The sequence below is a fragment of the Pteropus medius genome, unplaced genomic scaffold (assembly GCF_902729225.1).
Source record: "Pteropus medius unplaced genomic scaffold, Ma_sr-lr_union100, whole genome shotgun sequence".
Taxonomy (NCBI): Eukaryota; Metazoa; Chordata; class Mammalia; order Chiroptera; family Pteropodidae; genus Pteropus; species Pteropus medius.
This window is the reverse complement of record NW_024352785.1, coordinates 18,729,556-18,754,120: the sequence shown is the minus strand read 5'-3', so window position 1 is coordinate 18,754,120 and position 24,565 is coordinate 18,729,556. Positions and strand designations below refer to the sequence as shown.

General features: G+C 37.4%; 1 protein-coding gene across 2 annotated transcripts in view; it reads right to left on the bottom strand.

Moving 5' to 3' along the window:
• MEGF10 (multiple EGF like domains 10) overlaps positions 1–24,565 on the bottom strand; it is a 332,427-nt gene that overhangs the window by 71,383 nt on the left and 236,479 nt on the right. For both annotated transcript variants that reach the window (XM_039848592.1, XM_039848593.1), the window contains one exon: positions 11,103–11,195. In XM_039848592.1, the coding sequence (XP_039704526.1) occupies positions 11,103–11,195 (93 nt within the window). The remainder of the gene's footprint in view (positions 1–11,102; positions 11,196–24,565) is intronic.

Here is a 24,565-nt window from a genome sequence, read left to right as displayed (position 1 = left end):
GCCAATTTACCCTCGTGATAGAGATGTGTGGAAGCTTCTTTTCACATCTTTGTCAATACTTGATATTGTCAGACTTCTTAACTTTTGCTAATCTGATGGTAAAAAATGACATCTTGTTCCTTTGTCATGCACTTCACTGATTTTTACAAAGAATCATATTCTTATATGCCCATTAGCCAATTAGGTTTTCTTGCCTCTGAATGACCTTATTGTACCCTTTGCCTACTGTAAAGGTGAGGGATTTTTTTTTTTAATTGATTTGTGGGAGTTCTTTACATTTTCTGTATACTAATCATTTGTTTTACATATTGCAAAAATCTTTTCCCATTCTCTGGTTTATCTTTTAACTTCGCTTATGGTATCTTCTGTCTTAAATAAGTTTTCAACTTTGATATGATCTAATTATTCTAAGAACTAATTTACGGCATGGATAAATCTGATTTATGTAATACTAATTTTACAACACAAGATTCCTTTTTTTAAGCAGCTGCTTTTCTTAAACGTATGAACAAAAATTCGCAGTTATAAGTAACATTAAGCTCAAGCCAGTTCCATTAAAATTTAAATTTTCTTTGCAAGTTATGTCCACTAGTTATGTGAAACAGTAGGGAGTAGTAAAACCATCGGGTTTCACAAAAATTTAAAATGATATCACTCATTTATGGTCCAAGAGTGAGGCTGTTGTAACCTCTATTTCCTATTTCCTATTTACTTTATTGGAGTCAATATTACTTTCTACCCCTTATTAGTATTATACATGTCAAACATGATTAATTTGCTCCAGCACATAGATACAAATGCTCAAACTTTAAAATATCCACAAGGTTTTCAATGATTTAAAAGATATGTTGACCAACAAAGGAAAAATCGTGAATAGTTTTTTTCTTATTTACACTGAGGAAATTTCCAAGTATTTAAAAAAATTATTTGACATACCCACAAACAACAAGAAACCACAGATAATCATGAAAGATGTGTGTATTACATGCCTCTGTGTCAGCTCTGACTCCTGGAGACCCTGTGAATGAGTGATGTCCACAATGTCCTGCCCTCAATGGCCCCACTCAGCTCCTATAGATCATGCCTATGGCTCTTTTATGGAGTAAGTCCATCTCATATTTGGTCTCCCTCTTTTCTATTTTTCTCAGCATTATTGTCTTTTCCAAAGACCCTTGCCTTCTCATGATGTGCCCAAAGTTAGACAGCTTTAGTTTTGTCATTTTTGTCTCCAGTGATGTTTCTGGCTTAACTTACTCTAGGATCTACTTGCTCATCTTTCTGGTGGTTTAGAGTATCCTTAGAACTCTCCTGCAACATCCTATTTCAAATGAATTGGACTATATAATAAACCAGAGCACTTAATTCCAGCCAATTAACAACATAATCCCATAAGATAGATGCATGTATCTCTACTAAAATCAGGTATTATCCTACCCCATTTTACAAGTAAGGTAACAAGTGAGGATAAAGGACCAGCTAATATATACGATATCGTTATTTCACTCTAAGCAGAACAGCCAGGAAGCACATCATTGGTGCCAGAAAATGGTTGCTATGTAATTTGAAATAATTTGTAGTCTGAATTGCATTGCCTAACTTCTTACTGTTTAAACACCATGTTGGTTCTACATCGTCATGTAAAATTTCCACCTTGAGACGTAATATGCGAACGTTTAGATGGCAAATTGTTAACCATTCTCCATTCAAATTAGGGCTAACTTTCAAAACTTTTCTTAGTCATGAGGCCACCATTTCAGAAGTCACACCCCCACATGAGTAATAATCTTGATGCTTATACTACATACTTTCCTCTCTTGAGGGCGAGAAGCTCTCACATCCACATCTTCCTCAAAGTTCATGGAAACCACATCTAGTGCATCTTGCCTGGCTTCTACAGTTTCATTACAGCTGCCAGTTTATGGGCAAGAAATTTTCAGCTAAGTCACCGAGGATGAATGAGCCTACATAGCACATGGACAAGGTGAATCCTGAAGCCACAGGAGCCTGAGAGCTACGTCAAGGCCACTGAAGGTCACTTAAGTGGCCTTCCGGCCACTTTAGGTCATGCTCTTTCTCTAGAAGACCTTTGACTACTTCCTTTTAACATCTCTGGATACTTTGGCTTATCTATTTGTGTATGTGCTCCCAGTTCTTCTACAAAACCGAAAGCACCTTGAAAGAAGAGACAGTCCTCCTCATCTCTCATATCTCATTTGCATATCCATCACTGCTCCTGGAACACTGAACCCTTCACTTCTTTCTTCCACAAATATTTACTTATCATTACCGTGTACCCAGCACTGTGCTGGACATTAGGTGAATAAATAAGCTAGACAGCAGTGAATAAAACAGACAAAATCCATGCTTTTATGGGGCTTACATCCTGGAAGGGAATACACACACAAAACAAATAAAATAATTTCAAATAGTGCCATAAAAAGAAAAGCTAAAAAGGTGATGCAATAGAAAGTAATGGAGGAACACTATATATGGAGGTCAGGGAAAGCCTCTCGCGATGGCAGCAATTAAACTGAGACCTAATTGACCTAAAGAGCCGGCCATGTAAAGATCCAGGGAGATGAGTATTCCAGGCAGGAGAAATATCAAGTGCAAAAGCAGAAGTAAAACTAGTGGTTTTAAGAAAGAAAGGTAGAGGCTGGGCAGTGTGATACCCAGAGCAGCAGTGGGATGACAAGGGATTGGGGAGATGGGGTAGGACAGATCTAACAAGGCCTGGTGGATCACAGTCAGGGCTATGGATTTTATTTTGACTCTAATGGGAAATACTGGAGAGTTTTGAGAATGCGAGCAGCTTGATCTGAAGTACATTTTTACAGATCGCTCTGGACTCACTTGAGAGAACTGACTCTAGTGGGGTCTGAGTAGATGTACCAGCAAAGAGACTATCGTGGTCACTAATTTAAAGAGAGTGGTGGCTTGGATCCAAGTGGCAGCAGTAGAGATAGTGAGAAAAGGTTAGATTTTTTTTATATTTTGAGGTTGAGCAAGATGTGCTGATAAATGGATGTGGAGGGATATTACACAAACCAGAAATAAAAAAAACCAATAACAAAAAAATCAATAAATGATTTGGAATGGAGTTAAATTACATGACAGCCCAGCCTTGTTTTTACGGCCACTGCATGTGAACTGACACGTACAAGTAGCATAAATGTTTATTGTGTTCTCACTGTGCCAGGAGCAATATAAACCAGACACAAATTTATGTGGTAAGGACGGACATCCATGGTCAGAGGTTGAGAATAGCATAAAAAACTGTTCCAGGGCTGTCTGGGGAGCCTCTTGGCAAGTGACTGTGGACAGAGAGAGCCTTCTGCTAAAGAAGGGCATGTCTTGCAGGATGAAGTAAGATATCCACAAAGAGCCCCCCACCCGTTGACCAGTCCAAAGGCTGGACTGGTGTGAGGAGGTCTGTTGGAAGCCAAGTGTGTCACACAAGAAAGCGCAAGAAAAGTACCATTTACTGAGCCATTATGCTACCAGGCATAGTGCTGAGAACTGAAGAGGTATTGTGTCATTTAATCCTCACAAGCATGTGAAGTAGATACTCTTATCCTTATTTTAGGCATAAGGAAAGTGAGGCTTAATTTCAACAGGGAAGTTGGGGAAAAGGGATGGAGGAGGCACTCTGCTCCTCCAGAGAGTAACCAAGAACAGCCCAGATTTCAGATGCCTTCAGAAAAGCAAAATCAGCAGTTTCTGTCTGTAACTTCTATCAAAATACTTGGGCAGTCCATCAATAAAACTGCTTTTGGGCAGTTCTGATGAACCCTTCTGAGCTCAATCCTTCCCACTCATCATCAATGTCCTGCCCCCATGCCCGTGAACCCAAACAATTTACTCTTATCCTTGCTGCTCCATCAACCTGATTTCTAAAGTAATTCTGACAGAGTGATGGGTATGTTAATGACTTGCCGTGAGGACCGGGCTCTGAGTGCCTTCTCTCTCCAGACAACATTGATCGGCTATTGTGTCCAGTCAATAGACTTTTACAACAAACCTTTCTGGGGAGCAAGTCGGCTTTTTGTGCCTTAGGATTTCTGACTTGTAATATCCTTCAAATGGATTCCCTGATTCGAATATCCTGCAGGCAAAATCTTATTACCTACACTGTGCTGCACAGCGTGTCTGCTTTATATAAAAGGTTATCAGTGTTCCTACCATGGTACCTGAAAATATTTGAGCTAGTCTTGCCTCCTAGGCATGTTTTCACTACGTCCAAGTACATTTAACCAGAAATGCTACTGGTGACTCAATAAAACCCACTTTGGATTTTCTAAACCAAAATTAATTTTCATTTGTGCCTCTCTTTGGTCCTAATGTCAAAAGCCTGAGAAACAAACATTTGAAAACTGTTTGCTGGCTGCTGGTTGATTTAGGACTTTTCCTTGTGTTTTGGATGTGCCCGATAGCCAGAGGAGAAATAAATTTCCCTATAGATGTTCAGAAAATCATAAACAGGATTATATAGATTGAAAGAACTAATGTTATTGCTACTCAAAGAAAAGATTTAAAGGGTTTCCAACCCCAAAAAAGTGTCAGAGATTGCACATATGTATTTATTAGAGTAAATCACTCATAGAATCACAGACTTGAAAGGGATTGTAAATATAATCTGACTCAACATTCTTAATATCACAAATGAAGAAATTAAAAATTACAAATGAGTCCAATCGAATTGCTATCATTTAAAAATTCATCATCTCTAATGTCAGTTTGCCCTCAACATCCCTCAAGAAATTTATTTTAATATTTGTCTGGTGGTGTCAGCCCCTGCTTCCTGCTCTCATTCCCCTCAGTGCCCTTGTCATTTTTGCTAATTCTCCTTTCCGACTTCAGGAGGCACCATACCCTTGTGGTTAAAGTTACTGACTGAATGAGATGTGAGTCTTTCTCCACCATTTACCAGATGTATAGGCAAGTGATTTTGTTTTTCTGCACTGCCATTCCCTCGTCCGTAAAATAGAAACAAGAATTGTAACCATCTCGCTGTCTGTTGTGCACATTTAATGTCATTTCCGTAAAGTCCTTACAATGATGCTTGGCACATGCTAAGTGCTTAATAAAGGAGAACTATTACTGTCATCATCATCATCATCAGTGTGACCCAACTTCTACTCCCCTGAGTATCAGTGGATTATCTCTCCTCCCAGTTTACCAAGGGAAGAAAGGTCATCTAATATGAATTCCCTCAGATACTCGTTCCCTTCGCCCACCAGCACCTCGATACTAGAAACCTATCGACTGCCCTGTCAGCCACTCTTTTCCTCATTCTGTTGGGAATAGGAAGTATTTCTTCCTGCTAATCAGTTCCGGGGATCCTGTCCCATCCCCAACTGTCTTCTCAGGAGCTTTGTTCTCTCAATTAACGATCCTCTCTCTCAGCTAAGTCTTCGGCCTCTCCTTCTTTTCTTTTACCACTTTCTCAGCCCCTAAGTCTTTTTTACCTTAAAACACAAACAATAGCAAATAAACACAAAACTTTCTCTTAAACCTACATTTGCCTTTTACTAATTTGCCCCTCTTTGCCCCTTCTTGTTGGCTTCTCAGCTAAGTTTCTGGAAGAGTAGTCTATACTTTATCATCTTCCTTTCATTACCCCTCACCCTGTAGTGATATATAAGGCCTCTCTTGCCTTCGTCCGCCTAGAAAACCTCTAATTACCTTACCCAACTCCATTTTTAGCTTCCTCAAGCCACCTTTTCTACTGAGGGTAAGAAAATGTCTTCCTCAGGGTAAGACATTCACACTGCCATCTACTTTTCTCAAAGTATGAGCTTCGTCCCACACTTGTTTCCTTATCCCTAGCATCCAATACAGTCCCTTGCGCACAGTAATCACTCAATGAAAGTTCACATCATGAACACACAAATGACCTCAGAATCATACAAAATCATACCATTTATTCATTCTAATGATCTGGAACAAATATTTACTGTGTTCCAACCATATGCCAAGCACAAGGGAGGTTAAAGAGATCATTAACACAATTCCTGACCTCCAGGAATTGTTTGTCATCTAGTGAGGGAGGAAGAGAAATAGAGGATTGATGACCATACAGAGATTGATGGGAGAAAGTGGGGGGAAGAAGAGAGAGAGAGAGAGAGAGAGAGACAGAGAGACAGAGAGACAGAGAGACAGAGAGATGAGAGGAGGGACGGGACAGATGGAGGGAAGACAGATTAATGTCATATAAGCTAGGGTATATATTAGGATGCCAATAAAAGTAAAATATGTGTGCGCTTTTTTAAAAAAATCATTTAATCCAATTTAAAAAGAAGCAATATGTTTGAGTCTAGTCAAATAAATCATGATTTCAGTCCAGGGGAACAAACTTGGTACAGTTGACACCCCTAGTTCTTTATACAGAGAATACACTGAGATCCAGAACACTGACTGTATATCATATATAAGAATACTTCCCTCCACTGACAAGATAGATAGTCAGATTAACTCTCCAAGGGAAGCTTCTGTAAACCTGTACATGTGAAGGTATCTCTTAATTAATTCCTTAATCTCCCAAGGATATTAGGAAGGAAAAAAAAAAAATAGAGAGAGCTCTGTGTGACAATAATCAATTTATTGCCATCTGATCATTTTAGGCTCTTAATGTAAATAAAAGGAATTACTCTCTGGCCGGAATAATTGATCCTGATTATCAAGGGTAAACTGGATTGCTACTACACGATGGGAAAAAGGAAAGCTATGTGCAGAAACCGAGGGGCTCTGGGGGCACCACTTAGTACCTACGTGCCCATAGTAAAGGTTAACAGAAATCGTCACCGATTTTTAAAAAGGCAGAACTGAGAATTCAGATCCTTCGAGATTGAAGGTTTAAGTCACTCTGTCAGGTAAAGAACTCCAAGCAGGTGAGGTCTGGGCTAAGAAGGGGGGAAATACAGAATGGGGGAGTGGAAAAGAAAACCACACATATAATTAGTTTTGTGACTAATGACATGAAGAGGGGCCTGCAGTAGTTTTTAATATTTTCTATCTGCTTGTTATAGGAATATATTTTTAGATGCTATTTTCCCCCCATTCTTTCCATTTTTATTTTATATACAAGTTGTTTAACATTAACTTTAGTGTCTAGATAACAACATTCAGTAGAACTATGACTGAATTTGAGGAAAATTAATGTAATCAGCAATAGATACACAACTGTTGGGACTTGTATCTCCTCATTTGGCAAAGACAGTGAGAAGGTCTTGTAAGACTGATAGTTATATCTTATTAAGTGGGAACAGAGAGTTGTTTTGTTGATGTACAATAATTCAAACATGCACAGGACTATGCATAGAGGAGTAACCGAAGGTGTGGACTGCAACAGTTAACACTTTACTGCCTCTCAGTGCTAAATTTATCTTTCATTGTCCACTTTACAAAAATGAATGTGAACCCTTTAAATATTTTTCCTTTGCCTGCTGGCTGAATATTAAGTTTCTGTAGAGGGTGCTGGAGAGATATTCCAGGAGGTGTTTTCCATCCTGGTTCCAGTGTGCTAGCTCAGCTGTCTCCTGCAGTGCACATGGCTTCTCCGGCTGCCAGCTTCTGCCATGTAAACACAGTTGGAGAGGCTTCTCCAGCATCTGGTTCAGTAGCACCTATAGCTTTCACAGTGCCCAATGTCTGCAACAGAAGCAGCTTCCCCAGCCCGGCTCCAGGCTCCAACAGCACAGGCAGCTTCTCTACCATCCAGTGAGCGACGGTTGTACCTTCTCTAACAAGGTCTGGATCACACCCCTGGTGAGGTTCCTTTTGGGTATTCTATCTCAGCCCTAGGAATAGTGGATGCTCCTTAGATCAGCTACTCTTGTCTTGTTTTGAGTGCTATTTACTTCGAACTAGCCAATTGCTCATTACTCCAATCTTCTGTTATAGTTATAATTCTTTTTTAATAAACTTTCCCCATCCAAGTTACTATGTGTCCCAGTGGCAAGGAACATCCCCAGAATCCAGATCTTGGTTTCTAAATACCATTCTCCAATGGCTCATTCCAGGGCTGAGGCAGGAAAAACACAATATGAGCTTGGAGCATCCTATTACCAGAAGGTAAGGAAATGCTCAAAACAAAAACTCAAAAACAAACAAATAAAAGGATGGGAGCATGTCACCTCAAAGAAATCCCAGTCTCCAAAGCTGGAACAATCTGACCAACGAAAACAAATATTGGCTCATAACCCAAAATATCATATAAATATACATGAGTCCATACTGATATAACTAAATGATGGAGTAAATAGGGGAAAGACAAATCTTCCTTACAGAAGAGTTCCAAATAACATATGTAGATACTCACCTCCCAAAGATGTGAGCTTAATTCCTGCCCTTCACCCTTGAGGGCAGGCTAGACTTAATGACTTGCTTTCCAAAGAATAGAGTAAAAAAAAAAAAAAAAAGAAAAATAATAACTGTGGAGAAACCTGGCAAGCACTACACATCAGCAAGTGAAGAAGGTTAACTAGGTGCTGACATTATTATGATATCATATGAATGCCATGATACCCTTGATACAATGTAATAAAAAAGGCATTTCACCTCAGTAATATTCTTTTTAAAACCCATAATACTCTTAGTCTCATGATGAGAAAAACACCAGACAAACAGACTGGGGGCCATTCTACAGGATGCCTGGCCAGTAATCCTCGAAGCTGCCAACGTAATGGAAAACAATGACTTAGAAATTGTCACAGACCAGAGGAGACAGGAGGAGACATGACAATGAAATGCAGTGTTGTGCCTTGGACTAGGTCCTGGAATGGAAAGAAGATGTTAATAAAAAACTGACAAAATTCAAATAAAGTCTGGGGTTTATCTCACAGTAACGTATCAATGTCGGTTTCTCAGTATGACAAACTAACAGTAAGATGTTAACAAGGGGGAAAACTGAATGTGGGTTAATGACAACGCTCTACTATCTTTGCAACTTTTCTGTAAATCTAAAATTGTTCCAAAATAAAATGTTTACTGGAAAAAAAACACTATTGTGGTTACTGTCTCCTGATTGAATACTGACTGATACAGGGAACGAGTTTGAGCAATCATTTTATAGACCTAATATATATCTGTAATAGTAGAGTAATTGCCACAAATCACAGATAACAAGACCCAGTGCTCGAGCTCAGAATAGCATTTTCTTTTGTGCTTAAAAAAAGTGTCAGAAATGTTTTCTAGAACATCTTTGAAAGCTTCAGATATCCATTCATGTTTATTTATGTTTTTGTTCATTATAAAAGAGCCAAAACATGAGTTGTAGAGAATAACCTAGAATTTGCCTTGATATCATCTTCCAGGACTGAAAGAACACGTGTTTTCAGAATTCTAGAGGCTTCATTCAAAAATCAGTAAACTCCAAAATAAAGCGGTTTATTTTCTAGAAGGCCTAAATTAATTCTAGAGAGTCTGAAACCCATGTAGGCTTTTGTTTTGTTTACACAAGCATTCTTCAGTCTGATCTCTTAACTTGAAGTAGGCTGCCGTTCTTCTGAGACCAAGCATGAATACAACTAAAATTATTCCACATCATGTTTTTGTAATTAGTAACGAACCTCACTTTTCAAATGACAAATACATCCATTCTTCTCTTTCCCACTAGTTTATATAATAATGTTATTTTTCCTCAAAATGTGTAGGCACAACTGATTTTTAAGCTGGAAAAGTCCATGAAAGCCACATCCCATTTGAGGTCAGTTGGCCAGAAAAATGGACAGGAGCCAAATCCCACATCCCAAACATTTTGCCTCAATAGCATGTGAACACAGTGCCCACTCCCCTCCTAGACTCCAACAGAAGCAAAACAAAGCCCTGCAAGACAGATACACATTGGGATTGGAAGTCTGTTGGGGGCAGAAAGACACACACACACACACACACACACACACGCACACACACACGCACACACACACACGCACTTCTCCTCTCTCTCTCTCTCTCACTCGCTTCTCTCTCTCTCTCTCTCTCTCTCTCTCTCTCTCTCTCAAGATATGATAAAAAGGCTCCGTCACACAGAATATTCTGTGCACAGACAGCGCAAGGACTTCCCCTGGAAATGCTGTTTCAGGGACAGCCAAGAGATCGCAACGCTAAAACAAGCAGTTCTAATAAGATAAAGACTCATCTCCCGATTCCAAATGTAAGCTAGTAAAAATTCTTAAAACCAGCTTATCTATACAGCTTGAAGTCCTTTTGGACTACTTTCAGACAATTGTTTTGCAGCAATGAGGACAAATTTGTGCTGTCATGAGAGTCTGCCAATTTTTAAAACTATTATTTCCTTTCTCTAAACAACGGTTTGTGCATTAAAATTTAGTTGCACTTTGATTTCCTCTCGCATTTCTCAAAGCAAAAAGAAATATAAAGGAATAGGAAGTATACACAGAGTTAGCCAGAAAACTTAAGCTTTAACTGTGAAATTTACAAAAGCAACTATATTTACTACGTGACATTCCATCATTTAATACTCATAATAAATAATTTGGGGTTTTAAGTGCAACCGTGTATAGTTCAAAATATCATTATTTAGAATTATAATTCGACATAACAGAGACAGATTATATGCTATATTACATTTAATTTAATACCAAGCTGTTCATAAATTTTCATTTGTTACCAATATTCCTCCCCAAGTTATCCCAGCAAATACTCATTTGCTTCTCAGAATGCAGAGATAAATATGTTAAGCATTGAAAAATATCAATTTTACTTCTGAATTAAAACTAACATGTGGAAAATTTTAATCATCAATAGACAAATCGAGAAGTAAAAATAGAACTTTAGAATGCAATAGCTATGTTGCCATAACTGCCCTACTCTGGAAAAAGCATTTGCATTTACAGAAGTATCAGCAGCAGATTATTGAAATCTTCCTTCCAAGTACCTTGCTTCATACTCAGTTAAAGACAGTTCTGTGTGTAATAGATGTAGAAGTTTAAAGGAAACTGTATTACTGAATTAGGCTGGGAATCCACACCACATTCTGTATAGGGATGAAAAGGGAAACCAGTGGCTCAGGACACTCTGCAGACGAGGGGGCGCACACAGCACAAACACCCCAAGACAGACAACAGCAGGTGGACACTTACCACTGGAGCAGTTGGTCCCCCCCCAGCCAGGCTCACACTGACAGGTGTTTGGAGCAATGCAGCGACCGTGGACACATTTATCAGCACAGTGGGCTGTCAGAGAGAAAAATCAATCAAATAAGGAAAGTTGGCAAGAGAAAAAAACCCCAACAACACAGCTGTTTCACATCCCGGTCTCAAGTATCACTTAAAAACAACATGCATGCTTGATAATTTTCTTCAATCCGTTCCTCAGCCCTCTTACAGTCTGCAGTGTAACTAAACAATTCTCCTTCTTATTTTGATATTTCTAAATAAATTCCTTCATTTCTACTATTTAATTCTACTTCATGCTAAATTATGAAAAAGTTTCAAGGGAAATTGTCTAATCCACTTTTTAAAAAAAGTTATCAGTGACTACCAAATATATCCTCTTTGTTTCAGGAGAAGCATATGTGGATGTGAATGCAAAAACAAATCACAAAGCAAGGTATCAGGACTCCAGGCCGCCAAGGAGACTGAGAGATATCCCTTTCACGTAATGCCTTCACTAGAAACAACAGTCAGATTTCTTTGTGCATGTGTCATTCACAACTATGATGCAGCAGAATTAGATGCCCTTTTTCTATTTGAGGAGAATATTTTAAAATGGTCACCCAGTTCTTAGGAAATAGTAAATCTCAATTTCTCTTCATCAGTGAATATCTTAGCTGTGATACCCCTTACCCCTCGAGGGTAATCCATTGCAAACTTGAGTGGACTGGGTAGTCTGATGATTTTCAAAGCAAAGTTTAGTGAGCTGATGGAAAGGGACATCCAAAATACGCTGTGCTGAACATCAGCATTCCTTCAACTTTAGTGCCACTTACATTGATGAAACATCTTTTTAAAATACTCAGCCAGATGAGTGGGAACAACCTGGAAGAGTTTTGGGTTAAGGTACTCCCAAGTTTTATATAAGGATGGGATAAGATGTCTTATGCTTTAGAGATAAGTTTTATTAATTCACGTCTTATTACAAAAGTAAACAGGTCTGCATTCCAAACATCAAATACCAGTACGCAAAATAAATCTCATCTCCTTCCATCAACTAGTAACATTTTTGTGTAAAATCTTTCAGGAATTTTTCCTATTTATTTTCTTCTCAAGGAAAAAAGAATAAGATCGTAGTATTTTTCAATATGCCTTTCCACTTAATATAATGGGAAAATCTTTCCATGTCAGTAAATATTTTTATGTGATTTATACACTTGTATTCGTATGTGTGCATGCGTGTGCATGTGTGTGTATACAATATCTATATTGCTGGAATAAAAATGAAAATAATAATCACTTCCAAATTCTTTATCAAAAAGATTTAGACATGAAGAGATTAAAGGGAAAGGCATTTTAGATGATGAGAAAGCAAAAGCAAAAGGTACAAAGGGAAATGAATGGAAATTGAGGCTTATTTGAGTATAGTTTTTGAGCAATAGCTTTGGAAAGAGAGAGACCTTAAAAATCAACTAAGGTGTTAGGACTTTATTTTGAGAATTAGCTGCGAATGTTCTAATGAAAAATATAAATTTATTACAAAACCTTTAGGTAGAGAATACCACAACATAATAAAGTGACCATAAATTTCAGGAAATAGGCTCACTTCCACCATTGGAATGATTCTTTAGCTCCCAGACAATCTGGTGAGGGGTGCCAGGCCAAGCAGGCTAGGGAGGTTGGTCTAGAGTAGAGATTTTGATACCGGAGTTCAAAGGAGATGTTTAGGAACATATTTGATTCAGACAATTATATTTTTAATTGTAATTAAAAACAAAATCTGCCTATGACATATGAACACACTGGCCCTACAATATGCTGACATGCTGCCAGGTTATGCCAGTATGTGCCAACTTCAGAGTTCAGCGTTTCCTGCCATGCCTATGTATGAGTTTGATATTGTAGATCTGTCATTTGTTTGTAAGGTCATAGCACTACACTGTTCTTTCTTCAAAATTTAGATAAAATTTAGATATGCACATACAAGCCAGCAAAGTACCATAACTGACATATGCAAAGATAAATTAAATGCCACAGAAGGCTCAGGTCTAACAGTGCATGGCACTTTCTGGATGCTGCGTCACATTATGTTGCATGGTAGAACGTGCACACAGGACACTCCCACCATATAGAGAGTGCTGGTACCGCTTGTAAATATCAAAGTGCTTTGTCTCACTTATGTACTGATGACATCCCTATTTGCAATATATTGTTAGTGATCAGTCTTCAAACCCAAATTTACCAATTTCTCCTCCTTCAAGATACTAAAACTATTTAAAATTCTGTTTGTACATCTTGAAAGTTTTAAAAAGTAGATACTATTCGCCTTTAGTATGAAATAAGAATTTTCTGATACTGTGTATTTAAAAGAAAACACAGAAATTAAATATGATGGTTGATGAAAAGAAGTGTACTCATATCCTCAAATTTCAAACTTTTGTGTTTATTTAAAAGAGTTATTGTTTTCATCTATTTATTTTATGCTAAGGAAATGTTGTAAGTGTTAACTTGCACATTTATATATTAATAAAATGCTACTTTAGAAGACATACAGATGGCCAACGTGTATGTGAAAAAAATGCTCAACATTACTAATCATGAGAGAAATACAAATGAAAACCACAATGAGATATAACCTCATACCTGTCCAAATGGCTCTTATGAAAAAGACAAGAAATAACAAGTGTTGGTGAGGATATGGAGGAAAAAGAACACTTATGCACTGCTGATGGGAATGTAAATTGGTGCAGCCACTATGGAAAATAATATGTTGGTTCCTTAAAACATTAAAAATATAACTAGCATATGATCCAGCAATTCCACTTCTGGGTATTTACCCAAAGAAAACAAGAACACTAATTCAAAAAGATATATACACCCCCATGTTCACTGCAGCATTGTTTACAATAGCTAAGATGGAAACAACCTAAGTGTCCAAATGGATGAATGGTACTAGTTGTAGTTGTGTTGACTCTTAACCCTGGGGTGACCCCTGAATCAAGCAAGCAGGTCTAGCACCTTTACTCTAATATCAACATGGGTAAAGAAATGAATGTGTTGAACATGTGTCCCAGAGGGTTAAGAATCAAAATTGCATATGCTTGGATTCCAATCAATTGTTTTTTGTTGCTCTTGTTTTGTTAATTCAAAAAAAAAAAGAATATTGAGTAAATTTCTAAGTGTAAAAATCAAAGAAATCTGCTTCAGAACGCTTTGAAATCGCCAAATAATCATACGAATGCTCTCATGTTTGATTCCTGATAGCACAAATTTTGTGTTCTATGAAATGAACATCAAGAAGTTCAGTCGATTATAACAGATGGAAAAAAAAAATCATATGATGCTAATTTTAAACTCTAGATTATTTTTATGAAAGCCTTGAACTAACAAACTAATATATGGCCAAAATCTGAAGCAAAATTTGAATAAATAGCAGAAAACAAATTTGTCTGTAAGTTTATCAGGAATTGGAAAGGGGAATCTGCTTTCTTAATGATTTTTTTCCTTAATTAAAGCAAAAGCCAATGTAATTACCTCTGAATATTGAAGCCTAAAGTCAAATAATGATCTAAATCATGGGAAATATTGATGATATGGATTCTAAAAGGAAAGAACACCAAATTCTAGTGCGATGGTGCAGAATCTACACACAGCATTAGATGCTGTCACATAAGTGTCATCTCTGTTCCATGCCCTTATCCCAGCAGCTCTAGACTCTCTACACTCAGTACCTGTAAGATTGGCAGGAGTGAAAATTGCCAACAGAATAAGCTGACAGACAAAAGAGAAAAACAGAATAAACTGACAGACTCCTGAGTCTCTGATATTCCAATTCACCAAGAGGCAGGAACACTAACTATGGTATATGTGGTGACGGATTCAGACCCTCCCTCTAGATCAGTTGATCTAGAGCCCCACCCCAGCCTCATCCTTCTTTTAGCTTCAGGTACCTACTCTGGACACTGAGCTTCCATGACTAAAACTTCACATGGAAACCCAGGTAGGTTAAAGACATGAATCTTTCTTGTGGAAAAAACCCAAAGTGACCTAGAAAAGAGAAAGGGAACAGAGATCCCCCTTAGCAAATGTTCAATAGTTTAGATTTCAAGGACAGGTACAAAAGACCCATCATAGGTGTGGCTCTCACATCAATGGAGTCATTTTATTTTTTGTTCATGTCCTTTCTTCTTATTTTTAAAAGGGCAATTTAAACCAGGAACAGCTAGCAAGGATGATAAATCCAATATGAATTATTTCTCACATCTCTCTTTAAGAAAATCATCGTGTATCATATTCTGAGTTTTCAGCAGTCTGTTTTGGTAGATGTAAGCTGAATATCTGGACTCACAATAAGTATACTGCTACAGACACATAAAGTTGCAAGGGGCAGCCAAGGCATCTTGTCCCTCAAGAACTGGAACGCAGGAGACACTAATGATAAGAACATGCCACGTTTTTGAAGTGAAAGCTGTGGACAGCCTGTCTGCCTGATGAACAGGTGAAGAATGACATGATGACCCTGGAATCTTTTCTAATTATGCTCCTGTTTCAGCCTTAGTTCCTAAATCCATTAAAATCCCATCATCAGCGCCATGGACCTCATTCCTTTCACTTGCAAATACTTGGCTTTAGTACTGAGAGCCACCAAATACACTCAATAATTTTCTCTTCTGCCACCTACATTTCCCTTTGTATTTACACCTAGGGTATGAGAAAAAGGTGAAAGTAAGAGTGGACAGACAAAAGACTCCTTTATAAAGCAATTATGCCTCTAAACACAGTACCTACCTTTATATTATAAAGGATATAATATAATCGATTCCTTTAAATTACTGTTTAAAATGTTTCCATGATCAAAGTATTTCTTGAAAAGAACTGTCGAATAGAAACACAAACCTTCAAGCTAATCTTTTTCCTCAGAAGTTTTTTTTAATTTGGTCTTATGAATAAAGAGCATAAGTCATAAGTCTTGTTTTCGTTCATTTATTCTGAGTTGCTATTGAGGAACATAGATATTTAGAGTTAAAGGTGCCTCTAGTAAACATCATTCCCACATTTTTCAGACAAGAAAAATAAAACTTGGAAAATGAAATGATTTCCCCAGTATTTATAGCTGGAATTAGAGGCAGAAGTAGTATTAAACCTTGGTGCCTGACTCCCAGTGGAACAAAATTTAAGATGGGTTTTAATGAGGGACTTGGAGTAGGAGAGTAAAAGATGGTAGAGGTTGTGCTGGGTCAGAAACTAGGGCAGGTGTACTACATGGCAAGAGTCAAAGTTATAAGATTCAAAGGAGGAAGAGAAAGAAAGTAGAGAGTTGACTTCCAAGATAAACTTTCTCTACTCCATACTTTGGTTTGAGGCCAATTATATGTAAAGTCTTTACAAAATCTAACTGCTACTACAGTATTCAAGTACAGACAGGAATAATTTTGTTTTCATATTTCCAAACATTATATTGCAGCTTACCCTATTTTATTTGTTTATAAAATGGAAGGGAATTCTCTTTTCCTTCAATTTAATATTTACTGATGAAGCAGACATATTGCTAGGCACTACCGTGGATACAAAGAAGGCAAATCAGGAATTTAGTCTGCATAGGAAGTCATTTATAGGCCCCTATAACCCAATAAACACAGAGCAGAATGCAGGGGTGATAACAGAGGTATGAGCAAAATACTGTGAGAGCACATTCAAGGATTCCATTTATATGCAATGTCCATACAGGCAAATCTATAGAGACAAAAAGTATGTTAGTGGCTGTCTAGGGCTGGGAGAGATTAGGGTTGAATGTGAGGTGATGGCTAATAGGTACAGGGTTTTTTTGAGGTGATGAAATGTTCTAAAATTGAGTAATGGTTGCACAACTCTCTGAATACGAAAAACCATTGAATTATAGACTTTAAATGGTTGAATTGTATGGTATATGAGTTATATCCCAATAAAGCTCTCATAAAAATACTGTGATTGCTGCAGGAAGTAATTCCAAATGAAGTGAGATGAAAGAGGGTCTCATGAAAAGAGACAACATCTGAGGTGATGAAGTAGACACCTTTGTAATAAAGTTGCAGGAAAGAAAGGCCAACAACAGCTGCCTCATACTGTATTCTCCTTCCATCTCGTCCCCAAAGTTGCATAACCCACTGCTTGGGGTCAGGGGCTCTTGCCCCACAGCCACCAGTGTTCATACATGTAACCTGTATAAATGGCTGATTAGTCATGAAGAGTGAGAGAATGCTGGGTGCCTACAAATTTGTACTCAGTAAATGTAATAAAAAGAAAAAAAATCCATATCTAAAATTCTTTTCCTTCTATTCCTGTTAAGGTTTTCGTGACTCTTAAGGACAAATACTAGGAACAATTACTAACAGTGTCTTTGGCAGACATCACTAATTATATATCAAATGTGTATTCTTGCCTTCAGCTTTATTAACAGAATCCCAATTTTACCAGGGGCAATAATGTGACCAGCCGTAAACGACATTTCCCAACCCTCTTTCTAGATTGAAGTGTCCATATGGAAAACAGTGTAGGGGGACAGATTTGATTGGTAAATGCAATTCCCCTTCTCTTTCTCCTTCCTAATGCTGGGTGTATGGACAAAATGGCCAAATCTGCAAATACTATCAGGTAATCTGAAGGAAGGACACAGAGAATCATGGAAGCCTTTGCTGTGAATTTCTTGCATGGGTTAATGAATGTCATAAACCACCTACTTTCTGATAATAAACCTCAAGTCTGTATATACTTCTATTTTTCAGATATCTATTTATTATAGCCAACCGTGATTCCTAACTAATACATTTCCTCTTTGGAAGATATCGATTCTTAAATTAAAAAAAAAAAATCCATAATAGCAGAAAATTATTATCTCAAAAAATGTCAAAAAAGCATTTGGCAAAATCCAACATCCATTCCTGATAAAAATTCTCTGCAAACTAGGATGAAATAGGAATTTCCTTACCATGATAAAGGGCAAATATGAAAACACCCAGTACTAATATTACACGCAATAAAAAAAAGAATGAATGCTTTCTCCCTAAGATTAGGAACAAGGATGTCTACTCTTATCATTTCTATCCAGTATTGTCCTAGAGGTTCCGGCAAGTGTAATAAGACAAGAAAAAAGAAATAAAAAACATCCAGATTAGGAATGAAGAAGTAAAACTGCCTTTATTTACAGATTATGTAAATATATACATGTATGTAGATTAATTCCACACATTTACAAAAAAAGTTACTAAAAATAACAAGAGAATTTAACAAGTTTGCAATGAACAATCAGAAATTGAAATTTTAAAAGCCATTTAAAATAGCATCAAAAATATGAAATACTTAGGGATAAATCTGACCAAAGAGGTGAAAGACCTATACACTAAGAACTAACAACATCGCTGAGAGAAATCAAAGAATTGAACAGAACTATCAACTAATCTGGCCTCCTTGACACTTATAGAACACTCCACCCAACAACAGCAAAATATACATATTCTCTCTACTAGAGAGACAGATGACTCAATATTGTTAAGATATCAATTCTCCCCCCAATAGATGTATAAATTCAATATAACATCAATCAAAACTCCAGCAGCTTCTTTTTGGTAGAAACTAACAAGCTAATTTTAGAATTCATAAATAAATGCAAAGTAACTACAATAGCCAAAACAACTTTGAAAAAGAAATACAAAGTTGGAGGACTTATGCTACTTGGTTTAAAGACTTATAAAGCTATAGTAATCAAGAAAGTATGATGTTGATGTACATAGAGACAAAAAGATTAATGAAAGAAAATAGAGAGTCCAGAAATAAATCTGCACATATATGGACAATTATCTTTTGACAGAAGCACAAAGGCAATTCAGTGAAGAAAGAACAGTCTTCTCAACAATGCTGGAAAAATTGGATATCCGTATGCAAACAAATAAACATGGATATGTACTCTCACACCATTTACTAACGTTAACTCAAAATGAGTCATAGACCTAAGTGTAAAACCTAAAAAAATATAAAACCACTAGAAGAAAGCATAGGAGAAAAACTTGTGACCTTGAGTTGGGCAAAGATTTCTTAGATATGGCACTAAAAACACAATCTGCCAAAGAACAAGCTAATTAATTTGTCCATCAAAATTAAAAACTTCTCTTCAAAAAACACCATTAAGAGAATAAAAAGATAAGTCATAGAATGAAAGAAATATTTTCGAAAAAATTATCTGATAAAGAATTTATATTCGGAACACAGAAAGGGTACTAAATAAGAAAATAAACAGCTTGGTTACAAATTGAAAAATGGGCAAAAGATTTGGACACTTCACTAAAGATGTACTAATGGCAAGTAAGCTCAAGAAAAGATGCTCAATGTCATTAGTCATTAGAACAGTACAAATTAAAACTATAATAAGATAGTTTTACATTATCTATTCAAATGACTAAAATTAAAAAGACTGATGGTATCAAGTGTTGGCAAGAATCTGGAATGAGTGCAACTCTCATACATTGCTAGTGAGAGTGTAAAATGGACAACACTTTGGAAAAGTTTGGCAGTTTCTAAAAAATATTTACAGACTTTTGGATTGTTTGCAGTTTGGCTGTTACAAATAAAGCACCTCTAAACATTTGTGTACAGACATCAAATGGCTCAGTAATTCCATTCCTAGGTATTACACAAGAGAAATCAAAGTATAGTCCATACAACAACTTGTACACTAGTTCTCAGAGCAGCTTTATTTGTAATTGCCCCAAACTAGAAATGATTCAAACGTCCATAAACACATGAAAGAATAAAAAAAAAAATTGGTATATCCATACAATAGAATACTACTCAGCAATAAAACAGAATGAACTAATGATCCAGAAAAAAACGGATGCATCCCAAAATGATTATTCTGAGTGAAAGAGATCAGCCATAAAAGAGAACATACTATATGATTCCACTTATGTAAAGCTCTAGAAAACACAAACTAACCTAGAGAGACAGAAAGCAAATCAGTGATTACCTGCAAAAAGTGGGGGGTAGGTCAGAAAGTGGGAGGAACTACAAAAGGGTGTGAAAAAAATGTTCATATGTAATGAATAGGTTCACTATCATAACTGAGGTGATGATTTCATGGTTGTATACATATGCCATACCTATTAAATTGTTCATTTAAATTCGTACCATTATTTTATGTCAATGTTACCTCAATAAAGTTGTTTAAAAAAAAATTAGAGTGTGAGGTGAACTTCCAGGGAGGGGCAAAGAGACTTTACTTACAAAAGAGGGCAGATTTTCTTTCAAAAAAAAAAATATCTGAGCTAACACTAAAATACTGTACAAACTTTGCAATTTCAATGAGTGTGTGGCATTGATGGATGGGCTCTCCAAATGCTTATGAAGGTATTGGCTTTAGACTCTCCCAAGAAATGATCATTTTAGGGAATGCTAATACTAAAACTCACAATACAATGTTCTACAAGCATTTCCTCTGCAAAGTGAATGACTTATACAGAAAAAAATTTTGTATTGAAATAGCTATTGTAATGGATCCCACACAAAGGATTGAAATACCATCTGTGGAGCACATAATCCTATTCATTTATTTGAAAATGGAAAGAGGTTTTAGCTTAATTCCACACATATACAGGCATTATCTATTTTGGCCACAACTCTCGTATTGTGTCTGTTTAGATTAAATCACATTTCAGAAACAGAAGTAATATGATCCTAATAGACCATAGTTTCGAACAGTTAACAAGCACTGGAATAAACTCAAACTTTCCTAGGTGCAAATTCCAAACAACACAGCCTATGCTGGTCTGATGGTACAACTGCAAACAGATTTAACTTGAGAAGAACTGCAAAATCATCAGCGTACAGCGTACAAAATCAACAGCGTACAGAGAATAAATCAGAAGGAAGATACCTTTGTTTGGGATACATTACTTCCCTCCTGATCTGTTATGTTTATATCTGTGAGGAAAGCATGGTGATTCTATGGGAAGTGCCATACCAGGCTCCTCTGTTTTTAGAATGACATTCCTCTTGGTCCAACCACTCTTATGGAGCCATGGAATTCTTCCACAAATATTCTTTCCCACAGCATGTTTTCCACCACATGGCATTTCCCCTAGTCTGCCCTACTTCATCTTGCTGACACTTGTTTCCAGATATTTTGCTTCTGCTTATCCAATACATCTGAATAACACATTAATAATAAAGGCCGGCCCTAGGGCAAGTTAAGAGGGTAAGAGCCATCCTCAAGGTTAACCACTTTTCCCATTCAGCGTCCTCGCCCCTCCTCCTTCCTTCGTGGTGGGTCCTGGATATTTCCCTTTGGATTCCAGTGCCCTTATGTTCTTTATACTCTCCTTCCCTGTCTTCAGTAGCTTAAGAATAAATAGAATTCGCAAACACAAGGGTTAATGACTAATAATAACAGCTATAGTTATCTCCCTTATCAGGAACACTTGCATTTCAGTATCGAAGCCTTAAGCCAAATGTATGAATTACGTGGTAGAATTTCTCCAAAAAGGGGAGGATTAAGGATCTGAGAGAAAGCTGGCAGCAGGACCTTTGCTACTGGAACACCCCACCAAAAACCAGGGAATACTAACTCAAATGCCGCCAGGAGCCAGGTGGGATCGATGGCAAGAGCAAGCAGGTCGGGTAAGCCTGAGAAAACTCAAGAGAGCACTTGCTCATCTAAAAGGGGCAGCTCTGGGGTTGGAGGAGGGGGCGGCGGTCATAAGTTACAAACTTCTGGTTACAAAATAGCTCACGGAGATGTAATGTACAGCATGGTGACTACAGTTAATGATACTGTATTGAATATTTGAAAGTTGCTAAGTGAGTAAATCTTAGAAGTCCTCATCACATACACACACACGCAAAATTATTTTAACTATGTGTGGTGACAGATGTTAACTAGACTTATTGTGGTGATCATTTCACAATATATCCATATGTCAAATCATTATGTTTTATACCTGAAACTAATATAATGTTATATGTTATTTTTATCTCAATTAAAAATAAGTATATAAAAGGGAAGCTCAATTGTCTCCTGTCAATTGCAACATAAGAATGCCAAGCCAGTGTTATCAATCACCTATTTTTTCCATGGAAGATTTTATGTGAAAATTTTATGTGAAAAACTTTTAAATGTAAAACACTATGTGGACCAAACAAAATATGACTATACATCAAATCATCCAGCCTGCTATTCTGCCATCTCCGGCAGAGACTATTGACCTGCTTTGTGAAAACATTAGTGAAGGTCCTAAAATGTTCAAAATAAAGTTTTTAAGATCTTTGACAAACTGAATTTTAAACTGAACTGTCTTTTTCCCCGTTAATTTTAGTTTTTGCCCCTGTATTCTGTATCAATTTCAAATCTATCATTTATGCAGCTATTTTGAATTTAATATCAAGATCTGTTTCATATGCATTGATGACTTTACTTTCAGTGAACAACTGTTTGTAATGAAATATCTCTGTTAATAATAGTTCAAAAGTTGGAGGAGTGGCCCAGCCGATGCTGAACCCAATTGGTGAAGTCAGTAAATGGATACATCTTCCATGCTATGAAGGGAAGGAAGCATCTGCTATATCTTGTCATGACTCAATATTTTTCTTTCTTGAATTGTGAAAACAGACATTATAATTGTCCTTAGAAGAAATTAAAGAGTGGCATTAGCAATAAGCCTGAAAAAAGACATTCATCATGGAATTCCTCCTCAACAACGACAATTCAGCATCTGTCCACAGACAAAAGTACCTCTGTGGGAACCGTGGGATCCAGCACCATACGCCAAGGGACCCGGAAGGAGTCCTGCCCACTCATGCATCAGGTAGTAGGCACGCAGACCTGGGTCCCAGCTGCAGACCCTGCAGTGGCCTGTGAATCATCTCCAGCCCATTCTGGCCACGGCCCAGGAGCCCCTGGAGAACACTGTCTTAAGACACCCATGGATGAGAGAACCTTCGTGGAAGTCCAGGCTTCCAACAGAGAACTCCAGCACATCATTAGAGAAAAAAAAGCCAAACAAAACAAGTTTGGACACACTGGCGAGGGTAAGAGGAACGGTTAGACTTTACCCCTCCCCCAAGAAACTGAGAGCATGTGAGTGAGAGTCCAGCTGTGTAGGACTTTGTCAAAGAGGCCCATTTCTCTCACACCACATCCAGAGTATAGAGTTGTAAGTTGCATGACTGGGGAAAGTGAAGAGGCTGGGAGAGCAGCAGAGAGGAATCTAGAAGGCATTAAAGGAACATGGATCTTACTGTGCTGGAGTCCATCAAGAAGCCCACCTATTACCACAGGGGGATACCTAATCTGCAGATAACCCCCATCTGGCCCATGGGCACTCCCAACACTTCATGCACCTCATCCATATACACATCCACTCTGTGTCCAGCTTTCTGCGCACATTCCAGTGGTGAGAGCAAACTTTGGCAGAAGGCTAGTGAGCATGTGCAGAAAGCTGGCTCAAATCTGTGGGCCAGAGAGAGACCACAAACTTGAGCTTTAGCTCCGCCCTTGGGAAAACAAAAGAGGCTGTCAGCACCTGGCCTGATGTGTTGCAGGATGCAGAGGAGGCACGCACGTTTAAGAATTCTGCCACAAGAGGGAGCAAAAAGTGTGGAGCGAGCTTATCTATAGAATGTCCAAGAAAGCCTCAGAATTTCTAGCAAAGCTGACAGAAGGTATTTTGTCTCAATGTAAGTAAAGACTGAAGGAGGTGACTGCTACTGCAAATGTGAAGACAGCAATACAAGACTTCAAGGGATAGTAAATATCAAGGAAACATGACGCCACCAAAGAAACACAATAATCTTCCAGTAACCAGCCTTAAGACATGGAGATCTGTGATTTACCTGATTAAGGATTCAAAATAGCTGTTTTAAGGAAGCTCAATGAGCTACAAGAAAACACAGAAAGGTAATTCAACAAGAACAGGAAAACAATACATGAGCAAAATGAGAAGTTTAACAAAGATATAAATCATAAAAAAAGAATCAAACAGAAATTCTGGATCTGAAGAATACAATGAATGAAATTAAAAAATGCATTAGAAAGCATCAACAGAAGAATGAATCAAGGAAAAAAGAATCTGTGAGGTAGAAGGCAGATATTTTAATATTTCCCAGTAATGAAAGAATAAAAAAAATTTAAAAAGTGAAGAAAGTTTACACGATTTATGGGATACCATCAAAAGATGTAATCCATGAATTATTATAATCCCTGAAGGAAAAGGGAGAGGGTACAGAAAGCTTATTAAAAGAAATAATAGAGGATAACTTCCCAAATCTGGGGGGGGAGGGGTAGGGGAGTGGAGATTTGGATATTTAAGTTCATGAAGCTTATAAGTCACCATACAAATTCAGGTAAGAAGAAGAAATAAATCATCAAAATTGGAAAGAAAAGTGTAAAATTGTCTCTGTTTGCAGATAATATGATCTTATATATAAAA